General features: G+C 41.5%; 1 protein-coding gene across 3 annotated transcripts in view; it reads left to right on the top strand.

The window, feature by feature from the left end:
• Dnah11 (dynein axonemal heavy chain 11) overlaps window positions 1–15,861 on the top strand; it is a 318,597-nt gene that overhangs the window by 135,671 nt on the left and 167,065 nt on the right. For all 3 annotated transcript variants that reach the window (XR_008218451.1, XM_052739195.1, XM_052739194.1), the window contains exons 36-41: window positions 4,157–4,295; window positions 8,285–8,377; window positions 10,095–10,289; window positions 11,518–11,595; window positions 13,683–13,815; window positions 15,318–15,445. Coding sequence is in view for 2 of the 3 variants with exons in the window: in XM_052739195.1 (XP_052595155.1) it covers window positions 4,157–4,295; window positions 8,285–8,377; window positions 10,095–10,289; window positions 11,518–11,595; window positions 13,683–13,815; window positions 15,318–15,445 (766 nt within the window). In the remaining variant the exon portion in view is untranslated. The remainder of the gene's footprint in view (window positions 1–4,156; window positions 4,296–8,284; window positions 8,378–10,094; window positions 10,290–11,517; window positions 11,596–13,682; window positions 13,816–15,317; window positions 15,446–15,861) is intronic.

Here is a 15,861-nt window from a genome sequence, read left to right as displayed (position 1 = left end):
CGCTCTCAAAGCAGCATCTCAGGATTGACGGTTGTACAATAAACTATTGATCACCTCTGCAGGATGAAATAGCCAAAATGTAATTCTTTGCATAAATAATTCATATATTTCACCAGAATGTAAATTAGCTTTCATCTTTAATTAGTCATAAAATTCTACGAATACCCAAGAATTCTTTTCCTTGTTACTTACCATCAGTGACTGTTCGATTTGTTTACCTAATCTGTATACCTGTAGGCCAGGATCCAGCACAGAAGGGGAGTCTTCCTGTGACGAACCCACAGTTTCCTTACTGCTCTTGGGCATCATTATCTGAACATTTTGGTTCTGAGACGGGTCCAAGCCTCTGGACTGAGCAGGAGTTTGTTGCTTTTAACCACTGTGTGTTCTACTGTAGATGTATTAGAAGCTGTTCATCTATTCACCAGTCAGTGGGCATTTTCAGTAATTACAGTCTGGAGCCTTGGTGAATAAAGCTGCTATGAATGTGTGTGGAAATCTTTGCATGGACATGTTTTTATTTCTTCCAGGTGTATATCTAAGACTGGTCATGTGGCCAATATATGTTTTACATAGAAAAATATGCAATGTTCCAAAAACCTTGGACTCCTTTTACAATTTCATCATTAGTGAATGAGAGTTCTGTTGTTTTATGTTCTTGTCAAAATCTGACGTTGCTATCAATGCTGACATTAAGACATTTGTTGGCAAGTTTTAGCCGATATAATTGATCCATTATAGTGTATCATTATGGTTTTACTTTGTATTTCCATGAAAGCTCATGGTCTTGAGTATTTTTCATGTGTTTATTAGTCATTCTGTGTGTGTGTGTGTATATATGTGTGTGTATGTGTGTAAAACATATTGTATGTGCAATTCCTTTATTAGATAACATACATAAGTTTTTCTCTTATTTTGTGGATTGCTTTTTTGCAATTTTTTATGGTGTCCCTCAAAGATAAAAGTTTCAAATATCATGAACTATAATTTATCAACTGTCTTGTTTTGTTCTTCAATATTCTAGGTAAGGAAGCTTACTTAGCCAAAGCTTGGAAGTTTTTCTACTATGTTTTCTTCAACAGGTTTTGTTGTTTTACAGCTTTGTATCATTCTGTTAATTACTATATGGTTTTTTGATGATAAGTAACCTTTTAATCTTAATGTTCCTGGGATAGAACTCATTTACTCAGAGGCACTGTTTTATGTGTTTTGCTGGACTTTATATGCTGTGATTTTGTTAGAGATTTTCAAAGTTCTGTGCTGCAGAGGACGTTGGTCTTTAGTATTTGCTTTGTAATCTCTGTCTGATTATGGCCTCGTAGTAATGCTGATATCATGATATTAGTTGTTGAGTGTTCTGTTTTCTAAGACTTTGTGTGGGGTTGATATTATTTATTGCTAAAATATTTGATAGAATTAATCAGTGAAGCCATCTGGACCAAGATTTTTCTTTATGGTAATGAATTGCTTTAGCAGATATGAAGTTGTTGAGATTTTATTTCTTTTTGGATTAGTTCTGATGATCTGTATCTTTTATGGAGTTTATCCTGTTGTCTGGGTTAATGAGTGTTTTAGCATGCATTTATCCATTGTATTATCTGCTAGGACGTCCCAAATTTCACACATGGTAACAATAGTTTGTGTTGTCTGGCTTCCTCTTTGTCCATAAGTATAATCTAATGGTTTAACAGTTGATTTTTAGGAGTTCTTTAGGATTGACAGTGTGTCTTTAACTCCTGAGCATGCCTCCAAAAGAATTAAATGCCTCTTTACATAGATTATAAGAACATTTGTAGTTTTTAGTGTGATTTCCTTTAATTCTTTTAAGCTTAAAATATGCTTATTAATCCATTTTATATTTAATCATAATTCATTTGCATTTTATTCTAATTTTATGGTATTACTTTAAAAAATGTAATTCATATAATGAAAAGTTCGGTAGGTAATACAAAATGAGTATTTAATTCTGTTCCCTAATGTTCATCAAATATTCTAACATCTCATATTGAATGTTTTCCCCTCTTCATAATAACAGCTTTCTCTTGTATAGTAATCCCATGTCTCATTTTCTTCAGCTGGAGAATTCCTACCCTACCAGTGAATGCAATGGCTGCAGGACACACTCGTTTGAGAGCTGTGCACCCCTCCAGTATTCCACAGCTCTGACACAATTTATTTTATGTACTTCTTTCATTTTGGCCTTAAAGTCTTAATTTTGTGACATTTTCATAAATTCTGTTTGACAATCTAACTGCAGTGTCATTTGTGTTTTGATGTTAGTGACAGTGTCACGATCGTTCCGAGGCTTGGCTCTTGCTGTCTCCAAACTTCCCCCCTTCAAGAACAGTGTGCCCTGAAACTTCTAGGGAAATCCACCAGCCTGCATCTCTGTAAAAGACAGATATGGAGGGTACTCACCTCTTGGAGTTGTTAGAATTGAGACAGGGCAGGAGGAAGTTTTAGCACCCTGTGGGGCATGAAACAAAGGCATAGTACATGCTCGTATCTACAGGTTGCAGAATATGGCTCAGGGTTCAGAGTGTGGCTCTTAGCATGCACTGGGACCAGGGTTCAGTTACCTACCTGGTTAAAGTTCCAAGGGATGGAACACGAGAGGATGATGGGAATGGAGGAGGAAGATCGACTGCCATGCATGCTTTCTCATCTGCAGAATTTAGATTTAAATATATAAATGTACGTGTATGACATGAAAGTAGGTCTGTTTGGAGGAGGGGAGGGGAGAGTAGTAGGAGAGTGAATGGGTAAGGTGTGATGATATCTGTACATGAAAATGTTACAATTAAACCCATTATTTGTACACTAACTAAAAATTAGTAATAAGTTACTGTGTATATTAATGTAATGATAACATGCCAACACCTTCCTTTCCTCTACTTTCCATTCTTCTGTTGCACAATGAATAGTAAATATGAAATATAATCTGGGGTCAGATTGGGCCTAGGGTCCAAAGCCCCTATCTAAAGACACTTTAGGGAGTATCCAGGGTGGAAAAATCTGATGTGTGTGTGACTAAGCTCATAGAGACAAATAAGCATTTTGGGATGCACAGTCTTAAAATCTAAATTGTGGGACTTACTTATTCATTGGCCTGCATTCTGTCTATACCTGGCTTTAGTGGAAAGGCTTCAGATCTGTCTGTTTCTGGCTCTTGTCTTTGGGAGGGGGGTATGAAACCCTCCTGCATATAAAGAGGAATTTAAAACTACGTTTTTCTAAATTTTCATCTTAAAAGCCCCTCCCAGTGGAACCTAGTAGCATTGTGCAAGAGATAAATTGTACTCCCTTAAAATATTTTGGTTTTTCTTTAATTTTTTATTTTATGTGTTTGAGTGTTTCACCTGCACGTTATGTAATTATATGACATGTGTGTCTGGTGCCCACAAAAGCCCACATGGGATCCTCTAAAACTAGAGTTACGGATGCTTGTGAGAACCAAACCTGGGGCCTCTGGAAGAGCAAGAAGGAGCACCCCTCCAGCCACGCCTTTTGCATGTTTTTGAGAGTGGTGGTCAAGTAGTCATGGACTCTGTGAGCTGGCCATCAAGCACAGCTGACTTTGAAAATTAAAATGCATCACATTTTTTTGTTAAATAAATCACAGCAAAAGTGATGAATACTCAAAACTCCCAATTTTGTCATTATTTTTGTTGCTTGTGCTCGGGGCTTGTTTGTCTGTGACTGTGTGGAGGTGCCCCGCATCCAGTGATGGCTTTGGAAGCAGACATGGAGCAAGGTGGTGTTCCCTAGAATGTTTCCTGGCAACATGTTGTTTGACTTTTACCAGAATGCTGCTCGCCACAGCTAAAGGCTGGCCTCTTGTGCTCAACATCACTGCCTCTCCTGTCTCCAGGCAAGACCAAAACCCAACCAACAGGGGAGGGAAGTTAATGTATTATGTTTTCGTTAAATTTGCCCCACCTCAGGCTTCTACCATGTCTGCTGTCTCATCATCTCCCTGGTGTCCAGTGGACATGTTTTAGTTGAGCTGCAGGGTTTTGTAGGCTGTGATTGACAGAGGCCATTAGGACCTGCTTAGGAATGGTGAGAGTGTTGTTACAGGCTGACTGCTTGGTTTAAGTGATACACACGTATGACCTGACCGCATTTCAAACTAAAGCTCGTATTTAAACTCTAGACCCTGTGCCATGGTGGCCCCTGACACTGAGCTGATCTGTGAAATCATGTTAGTGGCAGAAGGGTTTGTGGATGCACGCTCATTGGCCCGAAAGTTCATTTCATTGTACACGCTCTGTGAGGAGCTCCTGTCCAAGCAGGTGAGGACTCTGGTTATTCTTATTTTGTTTTATGTCACATTGAAGTAGATCTTTAAAAGTATGGATGCTGAATAGTTTATCATTCAAATGACACAGATATTTGGAATGGTTTCATACTTCCTGTGGGATTTTCAAACTATGTGTTTTCCAAATCTTTTTTTTTTTTTCTGAAACTTAGTGTGTAACATTTTATTTATACTCCGTATGGATTTTTATCAAGAGGTTATGAGATTTTCTCTAAGCATCTTGATGCTGAAGTTATAAAGGAGATTTCATGTTTGCCTTCATTTCTTGTGGAGAAGGCAGAAGGGGTTATAAATGTAAGGTGAAGTTGATTCTTGAAAATATTCTAGAAATGTTGGTTTTTCTCATCGGTTGCTAATCCCTTATTTGGAGATGTGTGGGGCTTTGTTTACTTATCCTGATCTCTGGAATGGGTGAGGCTTACATTCTTTCTCTTGTTCCATGCTTCTTGCAGGTTTGTGAAGTGGTTGATATACCACAAACAAGTGTGTGTCAGCAGCAGGCTTCTTAAATTTAGCTTTGTGTGCAGCTTTGGACCTGTTGTGATCTGTCACTAATCCCTTGTGATTACGTAATGTAATCTGTAGCTGTTACATAATGGGGCTGTTAACACACAGTGACTTATGCTGCCCAACGTATTTATCTTAATTTATTCACTGTTAGGGTGAGATATGGAACCCAAGAGATAAGATTATACTGTCATTTCAAGGGTAGGCATTTGGGAAGGGAACTGTAATGTTTCATAACACGAGAAAGCACCACACCACATGGCTACATTGGTAGCATGCTCAACTTTGATGTGTTTTCTATACATGAAATGACTGGGGAAGATACCATAATTTTTAACATTTTTCACTGCAGAATAAGATTATTGGTGTTTTCGTTTTCTTTTATGATCTGCAATCTTGTTTAAAATTCCACTTAGATTTTTTAATATATATATATATTTTTAAGATTTATTTATTCATTATGTATACAGCATGTATGACTGCAGGCCAGAAGACGGCACCAGATCTCGTTACAGGTGGTTGTGAGCCACCATGTGGTTGCTGGGAATTGAACTCAGGACCTCTGGAAGAGCAGTCAGTGCTCTTAACCTCTGAGCCATCTCTCCAGCCCCCCGCTTAGATTTTATAATAAAAAAGATACACTTCCCATGGGAAATGAAATTGTTACCATGTCCATTACAGTCATAATAGGTGAACATTTAGTGACATCTACTATAGCCAAGCAGTATGTTTATTGATGACAGTGAGCGAAGGGGAAGACACAAAGCAAAGGAAACAAACACACAGGTGTTTTACTCCAAAGAACTTGGAGGTTCAATTGCATGAAGTAAAAGTTGGAAGAAAGAAGGGAAAGATCATCGGCGTTCTCAAGAAGGGAAGGGCTGATGTTTGCAGGATAGATGGCATCTACTATATTTGGTTTTGTTTTGTTTTGGGATAATGTCTTACCCCCAGCCTCCTGGCAGTCTTCCTTGCTCAGTCTTCTGAGTACTGAGACTGCAGGTGTATATAGCCTCACCCAGCTACATGAATTGTGTTTTACAATCTCCTCAAGATTACCAGTCTGGTGGTTATAGTCCTGTTGATAGATGTGGAAGTTTGCGAAATAGCCCAAGCTAACAGGTGGTGGGGACCAGTGTAAGCTGAACTCATTCTAACTCCCTCTCCGAGAGGAAAGCAGGGTGCTGGGACCCAGGCAGGATGGAGATGAGTTCCTGTTCTGAGTGCAGGAGAAGAAGAAAGCCTAACCAGGAAAGGAGGGCCAAGCTAAGAGCACAGCTCAGGGACATTTCTGAAGGGCCGAGGAATTTGAAGAATCAGAGAATGTTCCTGAACAAAGGAGTAAAATTGGAAGAGAGTAGAAATGAAAAGGAGGAGTTTTCTAAAATCAGTATTTATTGAATGTTATTTTAGTGGTCATCACAATATTTAAATACTCGGGTTGGTCCCCTCAGAACTGAGTCTACAGAGTTTCTGCTGTACTTCCCCTTCAGCATCACTTCCACAGGACCTGGCCATGACCCAGCCTCTGTGCATGGCAGACCTGTTAGTCTTTCCTTTTCTCTCCCTTCTCCAGCCCTAGTCTATTTTTGTACTTAAAACTTCCAGATAATCTCTACCACAGCCTGTGACAAAAAATAATTTTTCTGCTGAGATTCTTCATTAGTCCATCCATGCATGTGTACCCCAAAACACACACACACACATACACACATACACACACACACACACACACACACACACACACACACACACACACGCCCTTTACCTTTATTATCTGCATCACACATGGGTGTTTTTAATTCCGTTCTTCTCTATTTTTGTTGGCAGCAGAGATGATGGTCAAGACCTAATTTGGTTTTATTATCCATAAATGGATGAGCTGGCATGCTTATTCATGTATTTATCATTTCCGTGTCCATAAAGCATTCATTCCCACATGCACCATTTTACCCCTGCAACTATTTATAAAGTAGATGGCTACTTCTGTCTGCCTCTCTACAGCTGCTGCTGCAGCCAAGGCTTGGAGGAGAGGTTGTCGCAGGAATCTTAAAGGGTCTTATTAATAAAAACAAACCTGGAGCCAGGTATTGGGGTGAATGCTGGAAGTTCAGAGAGACAGAACAGGCCACAGCCACCTCACCTAGCCAATTCCTTAGCTGATTCTGTTTCCTCAGACTGGAGGCCTCTGAGTCCTCATCCAGAATGAATCTCAGCTGAACTGTGCTGCTCAAAAGCCTAAAAGCTTAACCAGCATAGTTCCTGGTCTTCACGCCTTATATATCTTTCTGCTTTCTACCATCACTTCCTGGTATTAAAGGCTCACTTTCTGGGATTAAAGGCGTGTGTCACCATGCCTGGCTCTTTCCAATGTGGCCTTGAACTCACAGATATCCAGATGGATTTCTGCCTCTGGAATGCTAGGATTAAAGGCATAAGTGCAACCATTTTCTTGTCTCTGTATCTAGTGGCTGTTCTCTGACCCCAACTAAGTTTATTAGGGTGCACAATATTTTGGGGAACACAATACCACCACAAGAGGTCACCTGCCTGTAGGCACAGCTGAGAAATGTTGGAGAGAATGTTACCATGAGAATGGTAGATAGGGGACCAGTCACCCCAAATCAGGCATTTTGGGGCCAAGACTGGTGGTATACACCTTTAATCCCAGCAGAGGCAGTTCTCTGTGAGTTCAAGGCCAGTTTGGTCTCCATAGCAAATTTCAGGACAGCCAGGGATACATAGTGACACCCTGTTTCAAACAAAGTCACTTTTGAATTAAGTTCATGTAATATGTATTTACTGAGCACTCTACTGTATGCCAGGCTGAGAAATTCTGCAGACCAAAATAGATACACTATTCCAGGAGTGCAGAGCCAGTGGGATTCATGGGGAATGATGTGCAGGTCTCAGAGGGATGCTGGTTTATAATAGAATTTTGTAATTTTCATTGTATTTATCGCCAGCACTGGGGCAGGGTTGTCTAAGTGACTAAGATAGAGAATGGGTGGCTAAACAATGAAGGCTAGGGCTGTGTGTGGTTGGTGCGTGGGCCGGGGCGGTGGGGGCGGGGGTGGTGGCGGTGGCGGTGGTGGGCGGGGGTGGGGGGGGCGGTGGGGGGTGGGGGCGGTGGGGGGCAGTGATGATACGACACTTGGACCAGTCCAGGTGCTGAGCCGGGTTGACTTGAGGAAGAGGAACAGAGGAAGGAGATGGACACTTGAGTCAAGCTGCAGTGAAATACTATGGAAAGAGATTAGCTGGGGGAGGCTGGAAAACGTCAGACATGTGCCCCACAGACGAGGCTTTTTAAATGATTTGTTTCGCTTCCAGAATTAATTGTTCTAAATCATAAAAATGTGTATCTATCTGAACTCTTTTGGTTTCCAGCCTTTACTTCTGGAATGAAGATCTCATTCAGTTCCTGAGAAAGATATGTCAATGCTTTTATTTTAGGATCACTATGACTGGGGACTTCGAGCTATTAAGTCTGTCTTGGTTGTAGCTGGCTCTCTGAAACGAGGAGATAAAAATAGACCCGAAGATCAGGTACTGCAGTGCTAAATGATGTTGCAGAGTGAGTAGCTAAATGGCTTCAGACAGACGGAAGTGTGTACCTGGCTGGTGAGGCGCACATAACCCCATTTATGAAAACATCTATTCTTAATGCAGGATATTTTAAGGGTTGGCATTTCTTGAAAGTGGTCACAAGTGCTCCTGAGTATAGAGATGGGAGCCTGGGAAGGAGAATGTGATTTTATAAGTGCTTTTGAAATATCAACCACAAAAAGTATTTTGACAGATATAATGAAATAGCTTAGTAATTACTGTTTGATTTCCTTTGAGAAACATTTAGGAACTCCGATTAATGTAGTTGGAATATTAATCCTGAAAAGTCGGTGAGCGCACAGTCAGTCCAGTGAGGCTCAGAACACCCACTGTGTGGGGCAGGCATATAGACAAGAGGTTCACACAGCGAGAGTTGTGTCAACCGCAGAGTTGACACAGCATCTGTGAAGCCACCAGGGAAGTTTCTGTTCTCCTTCTGAGAAAGAAATGGTGGTGGCCCAGCAAGAATTCTCCTTGTATAGGAAGGGGTAAGATAAGGGGTAGACAGAGCTATTCACGTATGCATGCAGGAGATCTTGAAATGTAGAACACTAGATACATTAGAATGTTTTTATATTAAGGGACATTTATTTGTCTTAAATTTGCTAATATGTCTCTTCTTGGTCTCCACTCATGCTTAGCCAACATTTTCTTCACTCCTTCATTCTGCTCTGTGGTGAGCGTCGATGGAATGTGTAGCTCTTATGGAACTTACTCTGATGTTTGAGTTACTGCTTTTAAGGTCTAACATCCACTTTAATTTCTAACCTATGTCAGACAAAAGCTCAAACTAAAAGTATTTGCATTTATGATCTTGTGATTGAGGAGTGCTTCGAGCAATGTGATCTGATAGGCCTGCTCAACTTCAAGTCACCAACTTCTTGGTGAAGGCAAGAGACAGTTGCTGAGGCATTCTGAAGATAGAACACCTACCAGGGGAGGGGCAGGCCTCCTTGCTCACCTTATTCTGAGGGCCATCCATGATCCACTAACCTGAAAGCATTTCCCTCCCTGTGGAGAGAGAACAGTGCTCTCATCTCAGATTTAGATATGAGGGAAGAAAATGCATTGTTAGGGGCTTGGAGAGATGGCTCATCAGTTAAAAGGCTATGCCACTCTTCTAGAAGACCTGAGTTTGGTTTCCAGTATCCAGACTGGGTAGCTCACAACTGCCTGTACCTCTAGCTCCAGGGTCTTCTGCCTTCTTTGGATGTATTTCTTTCTTCCTTTCTCTCTTCCTTCCTTTCTTCCTTTCTCTCTTCCTTTCTTCCTCTCTCTCTCTCTCTTTCCTGTCCTTCCTTTCTTCCTTCTCTCTATCTCTCTCTCTCTCTCTGTCTCTCTCACTCTCTCAATAGATTAAAAACAAATTCTTTTAAAAATTTGTTGTTAACTCAGTATTTGTTAGACTTTGAATTGGCTATGGAAAATTACACTTAATTTTAAATAGTACACAACATAAAAATTATACATCTTAGGGGTAACACATGATACTTCAATACAGTATGTACTATGCAGTTTTTAAATCAGGGTAAGCATTTATCTCTTCAAACATCAATCGTTTATTTGTGATTAAAAAAAAAAGAAAACCTTTCAAAGTCCTTACTCTTGAAACAGCCTCGCATCCTTGAGACGCAGTGTCCTGTGTCCCCTGTCCCAGGTGCTGATGCGATCACTAAGAGACTTCAACATGCCTAAAATAGTGACTGATGATGTCCCGGTGTTTCTGGGCCTGGTTGGTGACCTGTTTCCATCCCTGGATGTGCCCCGGCAGAGGAAACCACACTTTGAACAGATGGTCAAGCGGTCCACCCTGGAACTCCGCCTGCAGCCCGAAGAAAGCTTCATCCTCAAAGTAAAAGACTTACTGACTGTTGGTGGCAGGCAGTGTGATTGGTAGTTCATGTAACTGCTTAAGTGATATTTATCCAAAACGTTAACTATATTACAGGGCTTGAATGTGATTTTATTAAATACTTTCAAGCATTTCATATCATAGTCAGCTAAAGAATATGTTAAGTAAATGCTTCAATATCTAGTCCCTTCCATCAAGGACTTTAAAACATAGAAATGACTGTCATGATACTAAGTGTAACACTTTTTAAATTAGTTACAAAACTTCTTGGTAACACATGCCAAAATTTTATTGTGTTCTTTCCTTCCTGCAATTTGTAGAATTCTGAAAGTAAAATCATCAGTGTGTTCTTGTAGGGAGAGGTATGTCAGCATACATGACAAGCACTCAGGAAGGTACTCTCTGACTCATCCAAAGCTGTGTCCAGGCAGGGCTGCACTGTGGTCAGTGAACACATGAGCAACAATGCATCACAAGCCTGTGTTTCAGACGGTTTGTGTGATGGGAATCATTACTGCCCTGTGAGGAATGACTGCTATACATCATTTTTGGTGAAAACTCTGCATGTACCAAGTTATATAAAGTTATATAATAGGGGCCAGGGCTCAGTAAGGGAGAGGACCTGGATTTGAATCCCCCTACCCATGTGAAATCCGGGTATGGCTGTGTGTGCCTCTCACCCCAGTGTCGGTGGAGGACAGAGACAGGTAGGTTCAGGCACCTCATTGTTCTCTAGAGCCGTGATTCTCAACGTGTGAGTCTTGACCCCTTTGGAGTTGAATATCAGCTAATCCTGCATATCAGATATTTACATTCCAATTCATAACAGTAGCAAAATGACAGTTATGAAGTAGCAACAAAATAGTTTTATGGTTGGGGATCACCACACATGACCTGTGTTAAAGGGTCACAGCATTAGGAAGGTTGAGAACCACTGCTCTAGAGAATAAGGTGAAGAATGATAGAGCCTGACACCCAGCATTAATCCCTGGCCTCCACATATATGCATGCATTCATACCTTACAAGTGATGATGATGATGATGATGATGATGATGATGATGATGACTTCATATTATCCTCCCTTGTGCTGTTTATGTGGGAAATCTGCAAGAAGCCATACTGTGAACAGTCTATCTTCCGTATGTAATGGGGACTGACTAGGGTTTCAGGAGAGAACTCTAATGAGTAAGTTGTCTTTGGCCTGAGTGACAGGTTGTCTGTGTGTAGGTTGTCCAGCTTGATGAGCTGCTGGCCGTGCGACACTCCATCTTTGTGGTTGGAAATGCAGGCACCGGGAAGAGCAAGGTAGGACAATTCATGCTGTGCCTTTTAGCCTTGGAGGAATCTTCTGGGGTGGGGAGGGGCAGCAACTTTCAGCAGAAGGCCGCGTCGAGTTAGAATCTGAAACCACTGTTGCCTTTTATCAGTTGACACTGTTACCTTTTATATTGAGAGAAAGGGGGCGAAATGGGACATTTTGTGTACACACATGTACACACACACACACACACACACACACACACACACACACACACACACCACACCACACCACACCAGGAATAATAGGCTGAACCGGAGACTCTTCACACAAGACAGGCAGCGTTCTGCTGTATTTGGGCCTGCACCTGCAGGCACATCTGGCCTCTTTCACCGAGGGTGAGAATGCTCAGGCTGAGTGAGCCACCTGGCTTGTGGGACTCGACGAGCACTGCCCACCTTTATCAAAATGACCTCCTTGCCTTTTCAGCGTTATCATAAACTCTCCTTCCGTATCATTAAGAAAACAAGTGCAAATATTTCCCCTCATTATTCCTTCAGAGATAGAGCCTTCCTCGGGGCCAAAACAAAGCTTGAGAGGAAAAGAAGGTGGCAGCACCCACATTTTTGAGGTCCCTATTGTGTTCTGGGCTAGGTGATTGTGTGTGATTTTCTCCATCGCGATGAGATGCTGTGGGTGTTATTAAGCCCCATTTTTAGTTCACTGCTTGATTCTGTTTGGCCTTCCCGACAGTCCTGGCAGCACACTTATTTTCTTGGTTGGCAGACGGTGTATGCCGAGCTGTGTGCCTTCCCATTCAGGATGCTCGGGTATAAACACACTTGGTGGCCAACAACTAAAAATAATCGGAATGGGCATGAGAGTTCTGGAGCATGGCTGCACACAGCACTGGCCAGTCCTCAGAGCTGAACCCGAAGGGGAACAATTGCTGGGGGAGGCTGGGTGGGGAGGTTTTCCTAGTGAAAAATGTAATCATTGCAATATTAAAGTAGATTACTGATAGACCTATAATTACTTTGTTAGTGTAACTTTCAGATGTAGGCTATGGTTCATGGAAGGATAAAATTAAATTCTGTAATTTCTAGTAGATTAATGGTTTCTAAAAATGTAAGCTGCATATCCCTAAGGCATTTCATTTCTTTCCACTACTCTTCACCTATTCTGTCCTCTTCAACACATACTTAGGCTGATATAAGCAGGACCGTGTTATTTACCCACTCACCATCCTAAAGTGGATGGCAATATTTTACCAGCCCTTCAGAACCCCTAGGATTGTCAAGGATGATACAGATTTAAAACTACACCCTTGGCTTTTCAGGGGACGGTAAAGGACAGGTAGGACAGATATTTGGGTCAGTTAGATAGATACCTACCTAATGAGGCCCAATTCTGAGGTCTTCCCCTTCAGGCTTCTTTTGTTGATTAGCTAGTTTCCAAGCACCAGTGACACTGTACCCTGGGTATTTGCTTTGAGGCTGTCCAGGGCACTGACACCTGTGGATCAGCAACCCGACCTCTGCCCACTACATGCCCAGAAGCACAGCTCTAGTTTCTCCGAGTCAAGACCACATCCTGTGAGGGTTCTCTCACCGCTCTGTGTCACTGGGCCTTGAAGAATGTCTATACCAGTATTGTTGTCATCCCTGAGTTTTGGTTGGAATGCACACTGTGGGTCATCCCTCAGCCTGCTAAGTGAGGAGCTCTGGGAGGGCTTCAGCAACCCATGTTGACAGCCTCTGGACAATTCTGAGATAGTCTACAGAGTATCCTCATGAACAGAAATGCTTATACACATTCATGTATAGTTAAAGATCTCAACACCCAGTCTATGTATAAAGATCTCAAATCCACTCTGTGTACATAGCTAAAGATCTCAACTGATAAAGCAGCTTTCTCTCGTCTGTCTCGGAGAATTGGGGGAACTGATTCTGTCACCCATGAGATTGAATTTTACAAGATGAAGATGGAAATGTACCTATGGCCATTTTTCCTGCCTTCTGCACTACACATAATATATCCAGTAGCACACAATGCGTTAGGAGAATGCTTGATCAACCTCTCACTGTCCCTTTGTTCAGCTCTTACATTAGTTTTCTTGGCTCACTCTTCCCAGATTTTGAGAACATTGAACAGAACATATGTTAATATGAAGCAGAAACCCATTTGGAGTGACTTAAATCCCAAGGCTGTGACAACAGATGAACTCTTTGGTTTCATACATCATGCTACCCGAGAATGGAAAGATGGCAAGTACTATTTCCCTTTTGATGTACTAACAATGTCTACTTCTCTATCTCCTTTTAGAAATCTGTCTTTCAGTATAAACCATAGCCATACTCACAGATTTTGGTCATAGTCACAGTTCAGTTGTGTGTTGATGCAATCAAAAGTATAGCTGGTCACGTGACCTGCAGACTCAAACAAGGTTTGAGGAAGTGCTTGATTGCATTTGTCAGGTTCCGGCTCAGAGCTGTGTGTTTCACTCACACCAGTGATAACAAGGCCCCTAGTAAACCAGGGAGAAGTCAGTGTGAATGTCCTGTTTCTAACGTTCCTAAGATGAGACACTGAATGAATGCAGGTCGGCATCACAGCTGTTGGACACAGAAGGCAGCGGGCCATGCTTCCTGCCTGGAAACTGAAATTGAAAACATTTTGAGCGTAAGTTTGGGGGTTTGGAATATTTCAGATGTTTGATTTTTGGATTAGGGATATCCAGCCAGGGAATCCAATGCAAACATTCCAAAATCCCTGAGAATTTGACATTGGAAACACATCTAATCCCAAGTTGTTGGGGTAAGGGACACTCAGTTTGTATTTGGGAACCATTAGAAAAGCTGATGGCTCCTACTTCAGTTATGGTGGCCAATTTTACTGACTTTAGGAGTTTTTTATACTTTTTTTTTTGGTGTTTTGTTTCTTGTTTTTGATTTTTAAGACAGGGTTTCCCTGTGTAACAGCCCTGGCTGTCCTGGAACTCGCTTTGTAAACCAGACTGGCCTCGAACTCACAGAGATCCATGTGCCTCTGCTTCCCAAGCCCAGCTGTGGTTTGTTTTTTTATACCAAAGTCTTCACAGAGGAGTTCTCCATGAGTCCACCGAAGCAGGTTTGCTGAAGTTCATAAAGGCAGCACCTACAGAACGCTGCCGGAGCACACAACACACAGACACGTGATAACAGCAAAACGGGTGCTTTGCTACATCTCAGGTTTTGACAGCCTCCCATAATTCTCATGACTGAAGCTGGGAAGTAGATGGGTAATACTTTGAAGCATGGGATTTTAAAATTTAAACCTTGAATAATGTAATAGGAAAAATGGAATAATATAAAAATATAATAAAAAAGGTGAACTATGCCAGGCAATCTAAGGTAGATACTGAACATGTGTATGTGAAAAGGGATGATGTCTTCACTTGTTACGAGTTTTCAGTTTATATTCATCACTGCCTATAAATCTCAACAACAGTTCTTCAAGGAAAGCATTTTCCTGTGTGTGACAGTGCTAAGCTCATTTACCGAAGGTCGGGACCCTCCCCCGGAGGTGAAGCCTGCCTGTCTGTACGTAGAACTAACTGGATAGAGAGTCCACCTAGAAAGCGCAGAAAGAGGCCAATGTATGCCACTCACGAGAAAGAGGGAGCAACTTTCTTTTATTTAGCTGATAAAGGAGCTTCCAGGAGAAATAAATGTATTTTAGAGACAAACAGCCCTTGACCGTATTAGCAATATTTGCTCCTGCTTTGCAGGCCTCTTCTCATCCATTCTGCGAGAGCAAGCAAATCTCAGGCACGATGGACCAACCTGGATAGTCCTGGATGGGGATGTTGACCCTCTGTGGATTGAATCCCTGAACACGGTCATGGATGATAACAAGGTAAAAGACACTGTGGTGCCACTCCTTAGCCCGACATCCAAGGGACATTGAGAATGTCATCCAACTGCTAGTGTCAGTAACCTCTTATACTCTGCAATGTAGTATTTTTTATGGAGTCATTATTTTGATGATGTTTTCCTCATAATTCATAGTTAAAGAATTTGAGGGAATATGTTTCCCTTGTCTCTGAATTGAATCACCTTTCATGAAAGTTAGGTACATAGATAAGAGTTCTGTTTATCTGCCTTATAGTTTTCTAAGAGCCAAGCATTAAATTCTTCTATCTTATGCAGTCTGACTAAATATTGAATACATAGACAACAAAGGAAAGATTTTGTGCCGTATGATAACTGATGAAACCTGGTAATGCAAATTAAGTTGTTCCTATGGCTACAGATTATGTTTAAATGATTTCC

The sequence above is a fragment of the Peromyscus californicus genome, unplaced genomic scaffold (assembly GCF_007827085.1).
Source record: "Peromyscus californicus insignis strain IS unplaced genomic scaffold, ASM782708v3 Scaffold_15__1_contigs__length_86483966, whole genome shotgun sequence".
NCBI lineage: Eukaryota > Metazoa > Chordata > Mammalia > Rodentia > Cricetidae > Peromyscus > Peromyscus californicus.
This window is presented reverse-complemented; position numbering and strand designations above follow the sequence as displayed.